The sequence below is a fragment of the Gambusia affinis genome, linkage group LG04, assembly GCF_019740435.1.
Source record: "Gambusia affinis linkage group LG04, SWU_Gaff_1.0, whole genome shotgun sequence".
NCBI lineage: Eukaryota > Metazoa > Chordata > Actinopteri > Cyprinodontiformes > Poeciliidae > Gambusia > Gambusia affinis.
In genome coordinates this window covers 27,823,305-27,841,773 of record NC_057871.1, presented here as the reverse complement: position 1 = coordinate 27,841,773, position 18,469 = coordinate 27,823,305, and the positions used below count along the sequence as shown (strand labels likewise).

Genomic DNA, 18,469 nt, shown 5'->3' with positions numbered 1-18,469 from the left:
GCACCGCGGTCTTAAAACGCCACCATGAGTTGCATAAAGCATTTTTATACAGATAAAAAATCCTTTAAAATTATGAACTATTCCTCATCATATAAACGGAAATAATAATGTCGAGCTAAGCATATAATATCCTTTTATTATTATTATTATTTACAAACTATAAACCGGAAGTTGAAAATATTCCGAGGGATTTTGAATGCAGCTTTCAGATAAACAGACGTGCAACATGCAGACAGTGGATGAGTTTATGAGAGCAGGGAAACACTCTGTAATGCTGACATTTGTTTAAAGCAGAGGCTGCTTTGGCTGCTGTATTTTGTGCCCGAGAAGTTCAAAGTTCAGGTAAGAGCCTAACAATGTGACGCTTCTTCCAGCTAAAGCTACAATATTAGCTAAAATGATTCTGCTGCTGAAGTTAGCCGACATTAAAATACATTGAATGCTACTAATTAGCACACCTCAGTCTTCGGTAGCTATTTGCTGCATTTCCAGTGGTAAAACTTGAACATACCTTGCTATTAGTATTAGTAACAGAGGCGACATTTCTCTTCGTTGTTGTTTAAACTCCTTAACAACAGCTACTAGACACGGAAACGTAAACGGAGCACATAAAAGCATTTTTACACTTATCTTTTTCGATTCCCATATCGCATTCGTCTCTAACAAAGTAGGCAATTTATTAATCACAAGAACGGGTTCAATTGTTAATAAATGTTTTTAAATAAGTAGTTTTAAAGCACAAACAATGCTTCATTTTTGTTGGTTGTATTGGATGTCGGATCATGTGACCACCCTAAACGGTATTTGTTTTTGTCTAACTCTGTGTGTGACAGACTAACATTATTACAATGGTGTCTTATAAGAGGCTGAATCCAGAAAACGTTCAGTTTTCTGGTGCACTTTTATCAGAAGAGCATCATCGTCCAGCTCAAGAAGATGTGGCCGTGAGTTAATTTATTTTTTTACTTTTTACTATTTGATGGACTCCCTGTTATTAAATGGAAACTCCGAAAACAGATGTTGGTCTCTTTCTTTGTGGTGTTTATCTACACAATTTCAGTTTGCAAATATGGATTTTTAAGGAGCAGATATTCCACAAACAATTATTATTTTAAATGACAACTAAGGGTAGTAATTAAAATGTTTAATTTTTTAACATATCCTGTCTGGAAGTTTGTCATTCAGATCTGTTGTCCGATTGTTAAAGTGAGGCCCAACAGATTTTCTGTCACAAGTGGAGCTTTACAGCTTTTACCAAGATGCCCCACTTGTTTTAGATATGTAAAACTTAACTAGAAATTTATTTGAGTTTATTTCAAATGTAATGGACAAAGAGATGAAAAAGAAAGTGAGAAAGGTGGGGAATAGGATCAAAAGTAAAGGAGATAGGAGTAGAGGAAAGACCAAAGTACAGAGAGAACAGAAGTCACCATCCCTGAAGTTTGTCTCTAAACCTGAGGAAAGGGAAAAACAAACAAACTGAGAAACCACAACAAGCCACTGCATTAATTTATTACTTTCTTTAACTCTTCTCAGGTGCCACAGCCAGACAGCACCTCTCTGCTCCCCAGAAGGCTGTCATGCTCAGTCACCAAAGCTGTGCTGATACTCGGCAGCCTGATGCTGGTCCTGTTCGGGGGCTGGCTGCTGCACACCATATACTGGCTGCGCACCACATCCGGCCAGGCGCACCGGCCGCCGCCGCCAGGGCCAGGGCAGGTTCTGGGCCCTGTGTTACAAGCAGACATAAACGACACGGCGACCGCTGCACGTTCCAAAGCTTGCAGTGCCATCCCAGAGGCGTGGAGGTTCGATTGCTACCCCGAGAAAGCGGTGGTTGTGACCCGGGAGTTGTGCGAGGCCAGGAGCTGCTGCTTCATCCCCGCTTCTGGTTCAACTAGAGGCAGATCTAGGAAAAATGGTATCCCATGGTGTTTCTATCCCCCTGACTTCCCCTCATACTCTTTGGTGTCATGGAAAGAGACGTCGATGGGACTCAAAGGTACCTTGGTAAAAGATGTGAAGACTTACTACCCTGGAGACATCCTCACTCTGGAGATGGAGATAAGACACGAAACGGACACACGCCTGCGTGTCAGGGTGAGTACAGGAGCAGTTTTAGTCGTCTAAACCTGCTCTGGTGATTCCTGGGTAGTGGAACATGTTGTTTAAGATTTAGGGATCTTTGTTCTGGAGAATATCCTGAGAAGTTTTGGGGTCATGGTTGGCTTTATGAAGGCATAGTTTGAAGAGATAAAGAGAATGCTAAAGGAGGAGGTCTTTAAGTTAGCCTCTTTTTGTATTACAAAACAATATCTGTTTTACTTTCTAAATCAATGTATATCAATCTAGATCTGAATTGCAGTTGGCAGCGCAAACTTTAGATGTTTCTTAACAACAAAATGTATTTATTTTGTTCTTTATCTGTATCACGCAGACTGATACTTACTCAGCATTTATCTAAAAGAGGTTGCAAAGACGGTTCAAAGTTTGAACAATGCCCCGTGATGCTACTGCGTCTGTGCCTTGTGCAAGAAGATAATCAGCTTAAAGTAGATAATACCCCAGAGTCACTTATGTCATGAATCTGTAACATATGATTTGATCTCCAGCTAATAGCAGCGGACCTGAATTCATTTAGGACAAGTTAAGGAATGCTGTGCCACGAGCACCACAACACAAAGACGGATAATGGAGGCGCCACAGAATTTATTTATTTATTTATAAGGATGATGGTTCCCTTACTTGTAGTAGAAAGATGTCATTTGACTGCGAGCTTGTTGGAAAAGGGCATTTGTGAGTGGTGGAAGCTAGCAAGTCAAACAGCTAGCAAGTCAAACAGCTAGCAAGTCAAACAGCTAGCAAGTCAAACAGCTAGCAAGTCAAACAGCTAGCAAGTCAAACAGCTAGCAAGTCAAACAGCTAGCAAGTCAAACAGCTAGCAAGTCAAACAGCTAGCAAGTCAAACAGCTAGCAAGTCAAACAGCTAGCAAGTCAAACAGCTAGCAACAGCCTGTTCATATCCACTAAAAGTGATGTAGCAGTTTTTCAGTTGCATTAGGTTAGATAAATCAGATGAAGTAAAAGAACAACAACCAATATTAATGTAACAGAATATCAATCTAAAAAAAAAATAAAAAAAATCCAAACTAACTGTGTCCCCACCGCCACCATCTGCACCGATCAGATGCTCTGTCTGCAGTGATAAACAGTTAATATTTTTCTTCAAACTTAGGTGAACCTTTTTACTGACTTGCAGATAACAGACCCCTCCAGTTCACGCTTTGAGGTCCCACTCTCTGTCCCCACGGCCACCAAGAAAGCAGAAACCCCCAAGTACGTCGTAGAGCTTTCAAAGCAGCCCTTTGGTCTCGTGGTGAAGAGGAAGTCTACAGGAACCGTGCTGTGAGTCTGACCTTAAAATGTTTCAGGGTTTTTTTTTCTTACATATTTATCTATCAACACCTCTGTTTTGCTCGGTTATCATGAATTCCCTCCACCATCTTTCCTTGTGCTGAGAATGTGACCAAGATAAGAAGACCCTTAGAGAACTGAACAGAAGAGGTCTTGTTTTGAAAGATCCTTTTTTCTTATCTCTTGTTTGCAAGAACTTACATGGGTAGCGGTCTAAAAATAAGAAACAAACAATAATCATTTTTAAAAAAATCACAGTTCAGTCCTTGCATCAGTTTTAAATCCAGGCTGCAGTTTTGGTTTGTTTCAATCGAGACTGTTGGTCTGGTCACTGACTTCATGGATATTGCATCATTAAATGTTTAGGATATTTTAAATGACATTGGTCAGACATTCAACAATAAAAACAGCAGAAACACTTACTTTTAAAACATATTTTATTAAAGTTTTAATATGTTTCACTGTGCGAGATGTACATGAACGCATGGAACATTAAAGCTCCGCTGATGGGAAACTGCTTCCTGTTAAAGTGTTGTCACATCTCATGTTCATATTCTGCTTCACATTGTTTCAAGTAGGGCTGAAAGAATAATAAATTAAAAAAATCATCAACTAATTTAGTTAGCGATTAATCATTAGCTGGAATATCAAGACTAAAATAAAGACAATTTGCTGAAACCCCCCCAACATATTCAGAGCAGTAATTAAAGCAAAACTGTACAAAAAATATCTACATTTAGTATTTCAGATAAAAACACATCTATCTGTAAATATCTCGTTTGGCCTCGTTTTAGTGACTAGTTCAGATTTCCTGAAGAAATGCTACATTATTGCATTTCAGGCAAAAGCATGTTTATCTTCTTATTTAAATGTTTTTTTCATTATTAATATTGTATAAAAAAGATTTTTAAATTAAGAATCTGTAGAATGTGAAATTTTTTAAAAAGTGGATTGATCATCAGAATAACTGATTAATTGATTGCTAAAATAACTGTTAGTTGCAACCCCTACCACAAAATCTCTGTTATATGCGTTCATAGAATCAACCTCCACGGCGTAATTAATTTGTTTTTTGTTGTTGTTTTTTCTCTCCGTCCTCCATCAGCCTGAACACCACAGTGGCGCCGCTCTTCTACGCTGATCAGTTCCTCCAGTTCTCCACCTCCCTGCCCAGTCAGTTCATTTATGGCCTGGGTGAACACCGCTCCACCTTTCTGCACGACGTCCAGTGGAACACACTGACCATGTGGGCCAGAGATGTTCCTCCCACGGTAAACACGCCAATCGCTGCTTTGTTTATGTTTCTCATCGCTACGGCAGCCTAGCCTTTGATCAAGGTAACACAAATGATGCTTTACGGCCTTCGTTTTATTATTTTAACAGTGCCTATATGAGTTTGGCTCTTATCTAAATGACAAGGCTGAAGTTGTTTGTTTGTTGTTGTTTTTTCTTTTTCCTGGTTTGCAGGAACGGACAAACCTCTACGGGGTTCATCCATTTTATCTGGCGATGGAGGACGGTGGGGATGCACACGGCTTCTTCCTGCTGAACAGCAACGCCATGGGTCAGATGGTCAATTAGATCTACAGTACTAGTTACTGTACACGAAGCGGTGAAAAGTACAGAGTTTTGCAACAGTGTGAATAATACCTGCTGACAAAATGAAGAAGTCCTAGAAAAGCGGAAGTTTGTTTTTCATGTGATTACTTTCATTTATGTGATTCAACCTCAACTTCCCGCTGTTGCTAAAGAGAATCGCCTCAACATTTGACATGTAATCATTTATTTGTTTGGGATCATTCCAATTACTGCAAAGCAGACATAAAATGATTCAGATTGTTTGTCAGGCAGATTTTTTATTATTTTTATGTCTATTCCTCTTCTGGCTCTAAATATGAGCCATTACTCCGAGAGAGTAATAATCACAGTATTTCAAATATTACATCTTATGGGAAAAAAATTTCCACTGGTTTCACGTTGGTATGTTGGTGCACAAATCTTATTATTAGGAATGGCTAATAATAATAATAATAATAATAATAAAACATGTTGGACTTTTACCGATGGATTTTAACTTTTATTTTCTAATTGACTCGTGATTAAAATTAAACACAAGCTCAAATATCTCCTGACACAACCCTATCTGGTCACCCCTAGTAATGTTTTATGAAATGCCAACATGTGAAGAAATTTAAATGAACTGATTTAAATTAGTTTGTGTCCATTTCAAGACCACTAAATGGTTATGCAAATTTTACAAATTGTTTTATTCTAAAAACATTTCTTTGTGGCTGTCTTGACAGTAAAATCTGTGGGGAAAAAATAGAATTGCTCTGCCTTCTCCTAGTACTACACTTAACGTTTAAAAAAAATGCACCGCTCCCAACCAAAAAAAAAAACCCAATCAAAGGCAGGGGGAGGGTCTTGGCGCTGTTAATCAACCTCTTGTGGTCGCTGCTAAATGTGCTAATGGCAGAGAAACAACTTAACGGTCTAAGAAAATGGTTTTAATGTCCATCATTGGTGGCTATGCTAACTAGCATTAGCATTCATGGAAGACTAGTCGTCCGCCTTCATTAATTCGATGACTTTGCATAATTTCTGCTATGCTTAAAGCTGCCAGGATTTCTACCCATAGAATTAAGTCAGAGGGACATGTGCATCCAGTTCTTGTTTGTAAAATTCAGTCTTGTAGTTATTTGTTGTCTGTCGATCACCCCATTAGAACAAAAAAGCATTTCCGATGCATAATTAAGAGAGGTTATGACTGTGCAGTTGCAGCTCTTGTTAGGTTTGCAGCAGATTTGTAAACAAAGGCTTTGTTTTCATTTTCAAGCTGCTTTCTTCTGCGTTTGATCAGATGTGGCCCTCCAGCCGGGCCCCGCCCTGACCTGGCGTGCCATCGGAGGAATCCTGGACTTCTACGTGTTCCTCGGTGCGGATCCTGGTTCAGTCGTTCAGCAGTACCTGGAGGTCATAGGTCAGTGAGAGTGCTTTGATGAAGAAGCGTGACTGAAGCGGCTTGTCTGGTCGTCTTGAACACTGAAAGAAAAAGACGGAACAACGGCTTACAAAAACAGACAGAAATGGTGAAATGTATCACTTTGAGATCTGTTTGTTTTCTGATATTTCTTCCTTCCAACTGATTTTCTCAGGACAGCCAGCCATGCCAATCTACTGGGCCTTAGGGTACCACCTCTGTCGCTGGGGCTACAAGACCAGCAACGCCACCTGGGAGGTTGTCAAGAGAATGAGGAATTATGGGATACCGCAGGTGAATATTCATAAGTATCAGTCATTCCTTTTTGTTGTTGTTGTTGAAATTATGCTATGAATTGTTACATAACAACAAAGACCAAAAGTAATTCTCAAACACAAGCCTTCTCTGTACTGTCAGATGTCCTTTGTTTTGTTTTGGTTGATTTTTTTTACATACAGCTAAGACTCTGTTTCTATAAAACAAAATAGAACATTTCTAGTTGTTTCTCTTAATTTCAGTAATAATAACTTACAACCTTTTTGGAAAATTCAAAATCTATTGTTTCACTTTTTAATTATCCCCCAGTGGGCCGAAAGAGGCACTTTATTGTCCATTGATTTATTTATATATATATATATATATATATATATATATATATATATATATATATATATATATATATATATATATATATATATATATATATATATATATATATATATATATAGGTAAAAGTTTCAGTTTGTTAAAGTTTATGTCATAAATTCGAATTCCTTTATATTTGTGCAAGAAAGCACAACAAAATCTAAAACAAATTGCTGCTCTTGAAATTAGAGCTAAATAAATAATTAAAGATTAAATAAAAATCTGGTTAAAACAAATGGAAACAGCAGGGATGTTATGTTGAAGATATTAGAAACATTGCAGTTGATATGTATTGATATTGTCTTAAGAATATTCTGATTGTTCAGGGTCTAGAGGAAGCTGCGCTGGTCAGAGCCATTAATTGAAATGAACATGTTAAAGTCCAGGCCAAAAATGATTTATTAATTCATTTGAGGCATGCTCACTGCAAAGTATGGTAGAGGATCTGTAATGCTGTGGGACTTTTTCTCCTTCAAAAAGCTGTGGGAGTTCATCATGAACTCTTTTTTTTCTACACCAGAACCACTTGTTTCTGGTGCAGGTATAAATGAATATCTAGTTACACTTTTCAGCATGTTTTCTGTGTTCTTCGGTAGCCAGTCGTTGCCAAATTCACTGTTGTTTCTTTGCTCACAAAGACACAACAGTCACTGAATCACCAGGACATTTTGAATAAAGACCTTTTAAAAATGGCTTGTTGGGTCACCGGCATAACGATCTATGGTGGTTATGGTGCATTGGACACATAATCACCAGAGTCGTATATTATTCACAGGACGTCCAGTGGAATGACATCGACTACATGGACCAAGCCAAAGACTTCACCTTTGACCCGACGAACTTCAACACCCTTCCGGACTTGGTGCGGGATCTGCACGCTCACAACCAGACCTACGTCATGATAATGGTCCGTAGAAGAGCTCATTGGCCGTGGATCCAATTGGAAGCGTTCGTCTAACCGGGTTCTTGTCTGGCCTGCAGGACCCAGGAATCAGCAGCACACAGCCGGAGGGCTCCTACTGGCCCTTCGACGAGGGGCTGAAGAGAGGAGTCTTCATCAAGGACGCTGAAGGGAAGACGCTAATCGGGAAGGTGAGAGAGGACTCGCATTACGACATCAGCTTGTCACGTCTCCACTCGGGGTTTTCACAAGACTCGCTCCGTTTCTGCAAGATAAGAAGCTGTCGCTGCAGCTGGAGGTTTAGACACGCAGTTTAATGCTGTGATCGCTGTTCCTCCCAGATTAGATTTCTGATGGGTTACATTTGGACTGCAGCATCAGTTTTAAATACCAGGCTGGATGAGAAGTGTTTGTTTAAAGGGGCAGTATAATGTAATATCAACTTTTTGAGCTTTACATCATGTTATAATGTTATTCCCTCACCTGAAACACACCTGGAGTGTTGCCTTGATTCCTTCATGTTTGAGAAATCCTTTAATCTCTCCGTGGCAACCATTCAGCTGTGCAAAACGCCTGAGTAGACCTAGCTCCGCCTTCGAGGACGAAGCTCCGCCTCAGAGCCGCCATTTCCGACCATCGGCCTGATTCCTCACTCAGCTCCTTCAGACTAGCCAGCAGCAATTAGCAAACAGCTGGTGGAACTGAAGGTCTGCTGAGCTCACTACAGGAGCTGCTTCTCAGAGAAACGTTGGTAAAGGAGCCATGTTGTGCCTTTTATGAAAGCAGGCGTCAAATTATGAAGCAAAATTTCATTTAAATCATATTTGATATACACAGCATTTTATGTCAAATTTAATTTGATATAAACTTGGATTAGATTTAGGTTGACTGGATAATTGGGAAAACATGCAACCAGCGATTGCTGGTGCTGGAAGTTTATTGCTTGGAATATTTCTTCCATTCGGTCGATTGATATTACAGTATTGACTCACTGGTACTGCTGTGTCGATATATTGTGCATCTATCATATATTTGTAAACCGAGCATGTGACTTTGAGCTTGCATAACTTTAAGAATACCTTTAGTCCAGTCATGAGTGTTTTAAAAGGGTTAAAATGATTACATCAGACCAAAAGTAGAAGATTTTTAAAAACAGGATCGTGGGCTTAGTGAAAAGTGTGTTTAATACTTAAAGGTTGTTGTTGTTTTCAAAAGACATTTTTAATCTGAGTCTCATTGTGGAGCAATTATTTCCTTAGCTGTGGCCTGGTGGGTGTGATTTTTTTTTTTTTTTTTTTTTTTTTTTTATCCCCACAGATGTTTCTTCTTCTCTGCTTTTCTTGTAGGTGTGGCCTGGTCTGACAGCGTTTCCAGACTTCTCCAATGAGGCGACGCATGAGTGGTGGTATGAAAACCTGCAGAGGTTTCATGAGAAGGTGCCATTTGATGGCTTGTGGATTGTAAGTAAAACAAACAAAAATATGTCATTTTATATTGAAACATTTTATTAATCGGTGCTTTGGGTTTGCAGTTGTACCGTTTGAACTTGTTCATATTTTGTAATGTTTTAGCAAAGGCCATCTGCTCCTTGTAAGCATCTTTTTTTCTACACAACTATTAATTGGTTAATGCAAAAAGTAATCCAGAAATCGGCCTACACTATATTGATGTTAAATCTAGCAGAAAGAGCTGAGCTTCTCACATGTTGATGTTAGAAATATTATTTTAGCTGCAGATGCATCTTTAGTCTCAAGTAATCAAGCGTTATTGCATTTTAGGAATGAAAATGTTTATTTTTCTTGAGTTACTTGTCATTTTTTAAACAGATTTTTAATATTCTGTATTCTGGTTAAATAAATAAAAAATTTGTAGATTGCATCAATTTGTTAATCTGAATAATTGTCAGAACAATTGATTACTAAAATAATTAGTTGCTGCCCTACTCTGCCCTACTCTGAATCCCAACAAAATATGATAAAGTCTGAGGTTTCTGTTGACTAAACATTTTTTATTTTTTTTTTACACTGTTTTCGTTTTGCTTTAGGACATGAACGAGCCGTCAAACTTCCTGGATGGATCCACTGTTGGCTGTCCGTTAAACAGTCTGGAAAGTCCTCCATATACTCCAGGTAGAAGACGACGAACTGAAACGCACCAGCCGTCCATTCGCTGCCCCAAACCTGTGTCTTCTTCTTTTTTCTTTCAGGTGTGCTGGGAGGTTTGCTCAGATCTAAAACTATTTGCGCCTCTGCACAGCAGAAACTGTCAACACATTATAACCTGCACAGTCTCTATGGACTCATGGAAGCTAAAGCCACCTCTAGGTCTGGACTTTAGATACGGAGCATGGAAGTTACGCATACACTTTTTCTTCCCTTAATCTTTAGGGTTTTTTTGTTTTGTGCTTTATTCAGTGCTCTGAAGAGGATTTTAGCAAAGAGACCGTTTGTGATCTCGCGCTCCACGTTCCCCAGTCATGGCTCGTATTCAGGTCACTGGCTGGGAGACAACAGGAGCCACTGGAAGGACCTTTACACCTCCATCGCAGGCTAGTCACATTTCCTTACATTTACAAGAGTATCGTGATGTGTTGCTGTAAACGTTACTGTAAATGTTCCTCGCCTTCAACATCAGCCGTGTTACTGCAGGATTTCTGGGGGATAATTAAAACGGAAGTTAATTTTTTTCTTCAAACGACGTGTTAGGGGCATTGTAGATATAAAAATAATTTTTAAAACAGAAGTAATTTTCCACCAAAAAATTCAGGAATTTGAAGATAAACCTCAGAAATGTTCTGGAAAAAAGCTGGGATTGTTAATGAGCTTTGAAAATCTGAAATTTTTGACTTTTGAAATTCAGAAATTTCCAAAAGTTTTCAAAAAAATTTCTAGGATTATTCTCAAAATGTCAGGTTTTTTTTTTGTTGTTTATTTTTTGATCTACCATGACCCTAACACACTGCATGTTTTGAAAATGCAATTTCACCACCAGATGGCACTAAATTCCACACTTACTCTTTTTGTACTTCTTTTCATTTCTCTCTTCATTTCCACCAGGTATGTTGACCTTTAACCTTCTGGGCATCCCGTTGGTGGGAGCAGACATCTGCGGCTTCAGCGAGGAGCCACAGGAGGAGCTGTGTGTCCGCTGGACTCAACTGGGAGCTTTTTATCCCTTCGCACGAAACCACAACTCCCTTGACATGAATGTAAGGATGAATGAATCTGGCTTTGCTTTGGGTGTAAAATGACGGATATCTAAACAGGATTTTAGCAAAACACTCAGTGCTGCAGATAATATTTCAGTTATTAAATTTAACAATAAATTAGTTTAACAGGCAATGTTTATTGTTAAGTGACAAAAGCAAGGTTTTGATTTTAGATTTATTTTTAAAAGTGTGTCGGTCAAAATGACGGATGGCCTTCAAATCTGAGAATAGAATAGAGAGAAGTACTTTGTGATCAGCTTGAGTTACTTCTAGTTGTTAGCATTACAACAGTTTAATCTCCCCGGGTGTCCAGGTCGCATCTACTGGGTGTGTTTACTCATCCATCTAATAAAGTTTTATGTAGCTAACGCAATATGAGAAAAGGGGGGAAAAAAAACCCCAAAAATTCTGTCTGCTTCTCTCTTTCTCTTGGTTTTGTTTTATTGTTTCCTTTCATTCTTTGTTTTCCTCCTTATTTCTTTCTCTTTTTTCCTTTTCTTTTGCATTTCTTTATTTTTTCCTCTATTTCCTTTGTCTCCATCTTTATTTCTTTCCTAATGTATTTATTTTTTGTTATTTTTTGTAAAAGTGACAAATATATGAATAAAGTTTTGTTGCTTTTCAGCCTCAGGATCCGACCGCTTTCAGCCCGTCGGCCCGTACGGCCATGAAACAGGCCCTGCTGCTGCGTTACTCCTTCTTCCCATTCCTCTACACCCTCTTTCATCACGCTCACGTTAAAGGGCACACTGTAGCTCGGCCGCTCGTGTTTGAGTGAGGACGACTTTTCTCTTTTCTTAATATTTATTTTACCCTGGTACTGAACTCTGATTGACCCTTGGCCCTGTGCAACCACCAGGTTTCCCAAAGACGTAAGAACTTACGGCATCGACAGTCAGTTTCTCTGGGGGAGCAGCTTATTGGTGACTCCTGTGTTGGAGCCTGGAGTGGACTATGTGGACGGGTACTTCCCAGAAGGCCTGTGGTATGACTACTACACCGTAAGTCTGCTTATCATAAACATTAGTAAACGGTGGTTACATAAAGGTAACAACTCGCCTCCACTCGTCCCGTTTTACTTCCTAGGGCGACTCTGTGAGCAGCAAAGGGGAAGAACTTCGCCTCAGTGCACCGATGGATAAAATCAACCTGCATCTGCGTCAGGGCTCCATTATTCCAACACAGGTGTGGCACTTTAGTTGGACGTATTGTTTTCCTCTCCATCCAGGGGCTGGAAGTACAAATATTCTAATATTTGTTGACACTTTGACAGAACAGACTGCATTAGTGGTTCCTAGTAATGTTGGGTCCAAATAGAAAGGAACCAGTTAATGTATTTTAAATACAGATGGGACAACAAATGCAGGTTTTTAAAGGTTATTCAGTTTTTCCCTGCAGTATTTGTGCTTTCGATAATACTTGTTTATATCTGTTTTCCTCATTAGTTTGGAATACGTTTTTTGTTTTTTAAATCCTTCCTTTTTTTTTATGCTTATCTTAATTCTAAAAATCGAAATAAAAAGTTTGTTCTTTAAGAACATCTCTACAATCTGAAGATGTTTACGCATTTTCCAGATTTTGTGTAGAAAAGCAAGAACTTGACTTTATTTGTCCCTCCATTGTTCTGTTTGCATGTCTGTTCATCCATCTGTCCTGCTGTCTGTCCATTCGTTGACCATTATCCATTTATGTTTTACTGTCTGAAAGATCTGCCCATTTGTCTTCTCATTAGTCTGTCTGTCTTCTCGTTAGTCTGTCTGTCCTCTGTTGCTCAGTCCATTCATCCATTCACCCAATAAACATGTGAGGAAGTTGGAGAAACCTTCCTCTGATCATATTTCTGTTGTTTCTGTTTGGATCTTCTGCTCAGGAGCCCAACGTGACGCTGTGGGTCAGCAGCGGTCAGCCGCTGCACCTGGTCTCTGCTCTGTCTGACGACGGCTCGGCCAGCGGCGCTCTGTTCTGGGACGACGGCGAAACCATCGACACCTACGAGACGGACCGGTACACATACGTTGTGTTCAACGTCTCCCAGGTGCAAAGAGTTTCTCCACCACTCTGGTCCAACCTTGTTTCACCTGGTCCCACTTTGTCAGGAGTTTTATTTCGCATGACATTGATGAGGCGTCCAGGTTTGATTTAAAGGAAGTGAATGGACTGCAGTGAGTCTTAGCTGCAGTTGATCTCGTTTTGTAGAACACGATGACGTCCAGCGTGCTTCACAGCGACCAGGAAGGCTCGTTCCTCAGCATCGACTCGGCCTCCATCTACGGGGTGAAGCAGAAGCCGAGCACGGTGCTGGTGAATTCCCAGGAGTTTCCGTTCATCTACAGAGACAACCAGGTGAACTCCGGGGTCACGGGGAAGGTCACGTTGATACCTGCGACTGTTTTTTCGGGATGTGTGGCCAACATTTACTTCAGAAGCATTCTCATTTATGATCCTGATTAGATTATCAATTTACTTTAGAAATCATCTCAAGCACTCGATACCTTTCAAGTAGAAATGCTCAATTTAAACTAAGCTCGCAAAACAATGAAGCATACTCCACAGATTGATACATTTCTTAAGATAATACATGCTCTTTTTGACTTTAAATCCTGTTTTGAGTTATTTTTCTTGTAAAACTGCTGTATTTTTCTCTGTTTTCCCCCTGCAGGTCTTATCGGTAGCGAGGCTGGGCCTCAGACTCACCCAGAACTTCACCATCAGCTGGATGTAACAATCAGATCCAGGATTTCACTTCGCACAGTACTGTGTTTTATCCTTTTAAATCCAAGACACTGGATTATATATACATATAAAAAACATGCCTGTAACTGTGACACTTCATTGCTGAGCTAACTTTTAAAGCATGGGGTTTGATTTTTGCTCAATGCTTGTAAACTACTCACTCAGCTCTGAGGGTCAGCCACTAGAGGGCAGTCTTTTCAAACATAACAAGCCTGTTTTTTGGATGTGGTCCCTAAAGTTCAGGTCAGACCCCAACTTTGGGTTATAAAACAGAATATGGGGATCTTAGAAATGATTGCGCGTGTCATAATTTACTGTCAGATTTAAAAACTTGTCATGAATAGATAAAAAGAAAAACTAACATTAAACAACACTTGGTTTTGCCGGATATACCCTTTTCACAGAATTGTATGAAGTCAGAAACCAAAAGTTTGGGATTCGCCGATCACAAAAGCCAAAATGTTTTTGTGATCCGTCGGAGGGGAAATGAATTGGAAGTGAGTTAATGTGCGCTTTGTTTTGAACAAGTTTTAACCCAAACAGCTTTCATGTTTTACACACTAACGCTGATCTACAAACTGAAGTTTGTGAGCACTGCTTTTATTATTAAAACTATTCTAGATTAAATCTCAATTCAAATGAACCTTTTAGGAATGAAATGTGCAATAAAGACAGGAGGATTCCTTCCTTACAATGTGACGAATCTCCATATAGTTTTAAGATTTTCAGTGCAACTGAAGTTGCATGAGGAATTTTTTTTTTTGGACTGTTGCTGCTGCAGTATTTTAAAGTTAAGAAGGAGGTGCCTTATAATGAATGTTTTTTTTTTTTCTTCTATTAAAAGTTGTATTAGTTTTTATGCTGTTTCCAACTCTAGAAGCTGGACTAAGGTCGAGCAGAAAGACGTTTTGAAAAATGTTTAGTCTTGACTGGACGCAGTTCAATTCAGATTCAAATCCAGCTACGCTGATTGACATTTAAGTGACTTCAGTGTTCATCTGAGTTTTGTTCTCACATTTCTGTGTTTTAGTTTTGTAATGCAACACTGTCAACTACAAACATTTTATGGACTGGTTTTGTTTTCATTTCCTTTCTCTTCTCAGAAACCAGAAATGAAACAATTTAAAACAGAAAAAGCCATAAAAGATCAAAAACAAATGGGACTCTTGCTTTAGCTTCAAATGGCTGCTTTTTTCCTTTAGGAAATAATTTTATGAATTTATTTTGTCAAGGTGTTTCTTAATGTTGGGGGAGGGTTTCAACATGGATTGAATTTTTAAATTTTTTTTTAAATTTTTAAATTTTTTTTCCTTGCATTTCTGTGTTTGATTTAGAAAATGCATTATTAGATTAACTACAACCAAAGTTTTTATTGTTTTTTGATTAATAGATGTTTGGACTAAAAGTGTAATTTGTTTTTATTTATCTTCACAAGTAATGTCAATAAGCAATCCATTTTGTTTTAATAAATTTTAGTTCAAAACTGCTGTTAAAAATTAATTTGTGTGACTTAATGCTTCTGGTGTTTTGTGTATAAATGTAAACATATTGGCTCATTTGCCTTTGCACACATTTTTACTGACGTTCCAATCTAAATCCAATGAAAAGTTGATGAAAAGTCTTTTGCGCTACAATGAGGTAGTTTTTATACAGAGGTATTTTGCAGAACTGCAATGGAAACACTGTTTTCACATCACATGAGTCACGTGGGCAACAACCTAATGTTACTACTGGTGGAAACGACAAAGAGGTGGTAGTAGGATGTTTTTGGTGGGGGGGGGGGTTTCAGACAATGTGCAACTGTTCACAAGTCATAGAAAGTTTTGTTATTCCAACATGTTGAATCCATAGCTTTTCTGTAAAATAGTCGATTATCATTTCCCCCAAAACGCCTCACATGGAGCCACTCCCTATTACAAGGGGCATGTTGCACCAATCCTGAATGACATGCTGACATCTCCTCTGATTGGCTGATAGATAATGAGTGCTAGCACCATTGCTGAGTTATGAATATATCTCATGAACAAGCTTATTCACACAGGATTTTAATTTCATTCCTTATTTAATGGAAACACCACAATTGTAAAATTGTGTTTTTTTGTTTTTTACACTAGCAGAAAATGGCTTTAATTTATCCCATTTGTCTGACAGGTTAAGGTCAAAATTGTGCAAAATATTGAAACTTGTGCACCAAACTTTGCATTTTTTTATTTTTATTTAATCATCCATCAACAACAGGTCATTGACCACAGGAACAAAGCAAACATGGCATTTTTTTTTTTTTTTTTTGCTCCATCCCTTACCTCTCCCCATCCATCCATACCTGGCTGCGAACAATAGAAACAACAAAATAAAAAAATATATAAAGGGGTAAAAGGGAAAAAAACACACAATAAAAACAACAATAATTATACAACTGAAAAAAAAAAAAGACTAAGACAGAACTCAAACACGTGGACAGCCTGTAAACAAGCGTCCACACAAGCATGGGCACACAAACCAAGACAGGACTTGGATATTTAAAACTGCACAGGTTGACTGTCAACAGCCAGAACCACAAGTAACCACCGAGGCTGCCGGGCCGGAGACACAGGCACACACACAGCAGAGCCAGCTCTTGTGTAACTCTCAGGTTTTAGGGAGGGCATCCAGTCTCTCAAGATAAAATAATAGAGGGACCCAAGTTTTATAAAAATTTTGGATCGCACCTCTAATACAAAATTTGATCTTCTCCAACTTAAGGAACAGGGACAGATCTTTCAACCAAAGAGAAGCCTTGGATGGGTGTTCTGATGTCCACACTAATAGTATTCTACTTGTTGAAAAGGCCAGTACATTGTTAAAATCATGTGTTAATGATATCTCCTCCCCTGGAGTTCCAAATATTTCCAATTCAGCGCTGGGTTGGATACCTTGGATAAAAGCTTCAGATAGGATCTGAAAAATTGTGGACCAGAAGTTGCAGTTTGTTACAGGACCAGAACATGCGAGATAAATTTGCCTTAGCTATGTGGCAACGGGGACAGGTTTCACTGACAGTAGAACAAATCCTTGAGAGTCTGGCTCTACTGTAATGAATCCTGTGAAGGACCTTGAACTGAATTAGTCCAAGTTGAGCGCATGATGTTGACCCATTTACTCTACCAAACTTTGCATTTAACACATTGACAGCTGCTTTTCTTGCAACTACCAAACCCAGAGTCATTTATGGGATTGGCAGAAAAAAAAAGTGTAGGATTTATGACACCACAGATCCATTTGTCTATGGAGTGTGTGTCTATCATTTTTATCCTTCTATTTATAGTTTTGATTGGGAAAAAAAAGAACGTGTTCTTTCATGGTACTGGAACCTGACACAAGAGGGCACAATTTCTAGTGATTATTGTTTGATTTATTTTTTTTCTTTGACTTTTTTTCCCCCTCAACATTTTTTGCATGTTTCTTGTTCTTTGTGAGTCTAAATCCACAAATCCTTGAAATAATGCCAAACTCTTACTGTAGGATCTAATTGCTGCTTTATCTCTGATATCTATCTGGACATAGACATTCTAGTTAATGCTTATCTTTTTTTTTTTTTTTACATATGCCACCACAGTCACTCTTGCGGTCATTAACAGTGTTGATTCACTGCTGAGTTCTGGTATAAATCACACAATGGCTTTCTCTTCATTATTTCCTTCCTCGGTTGTCCTCAGATAAACCTTCCACCACTTTCCCTCTTTATGACCTTTTCCTTTTGTCTATTGTTCTCCTTGTCGCTGCAAAGATATCGTTTTCCAGATAAATCGGCATGTCCTTTCCTCTTCTCACAGAGCTGATTCATCTCCGTATTTTCCTTTTAAAATCCTGAACAATTCTCCAGAGCCTAATAAATGCCATCAAACTAGGAAGAGTTCAAAAAAAAAGAAAAGAAAAAGGAGGGGGTGAACTTGATGCAGAATTTTCTGAAAGGTTTCATGAGTCGTGACTCAAAAGCTCAGAATGCACGCGGCTCTTTTTAAAAAGTGAAAGCAGACGTCTCATGTTCTCCTTCCCTCCACAACGCCGCATTAGGGCCGTCGTAGATGGGAGGTGGGGGGGTTTGTAGCTTTCCACCAAACAAATGTCAGAAATTTTGTAGAAATAAAGAGGAAATTTGAGTTTAAAAAGTCAAAAATTTGGAAAGTTTTTTTTTTTTTGTTGAAAATTTCTGAGATTAATCTAAAAAATGTTGGGGGTTTTTTGGCATAAATTTACTCTCTTTTTTTCTATCTGCAGTGGCCTTAATGCAGCGTTGTATTCCTCTGATAGCTGGCTTTCAGCTACACTCCACAACTGATAAACTAGACCTGCTGCAGACACGTTGTTATTGGCAGCGTGTGACTTTTCTCAGGCTAAATGTTTCCAGATGGGCGTTTTGAAGGGGGCACATAGATCATTCAGCCGGGGGGGAGGAGAGAGAGAGAGAGAGAAAAGTAGCAGAGGGGGTCTGTTGAAAGCATTGTGCTCCACTGACGAGAACATTTCCTGTCTGGATTTGAGAGGATTAAGTATTTGTGGGGGAGTGTAAGCAATGGACGGCATGTGGAAAAGAGAAGCGGAGAGCAAG

General features: G+C 38.9%; 1 protein-coding gene across 1 annotated transcript; it reads left to right on the top strand.

Moving 5' to 3' along the window:
• Positions 1–186: 186 nt before the first annotated feature.
• On the top strand, positions 187–15,705 carry gaa2 (alpha glucosidase 2). The gene is made up of 21 exons (XM_044115646.1): positions 187–342; positions 834–944; positions 1,537–2,100; positions 3,260–3,405; positions 4,520–4,685; positions 4,882–4,978; positions 6,275–6,394; positions 6,570–6,688; positions 7,815–7,946; positions 8,021–8,131; positions 9,287–9,400; positions 9,985–10,069; positions 10,147–10,264; positions 10,355–10,488; positions 10,997–11,148; positions 11,774–11,922; positions 12,008–12,149; positions 12,235–12,333; positions 13,019–13,183; positions 13,345–13,491; positions 13,808–15,705. The coding sequence occupies exons 2-21, from the start codon at positions 849–851 to the stop codon at positions 13,868–13,870; spliced, it is 2,919 nt and encodes a 972-aa protein (XP_043971581.1). The 5' UTR covers positions 187–342; positions 834–848; the 3' UTR covers positions 13,871–15,705.
• The last annotated feature ends 2,764 nt before the right edge of the window (positions 15,706–18,469 follow it).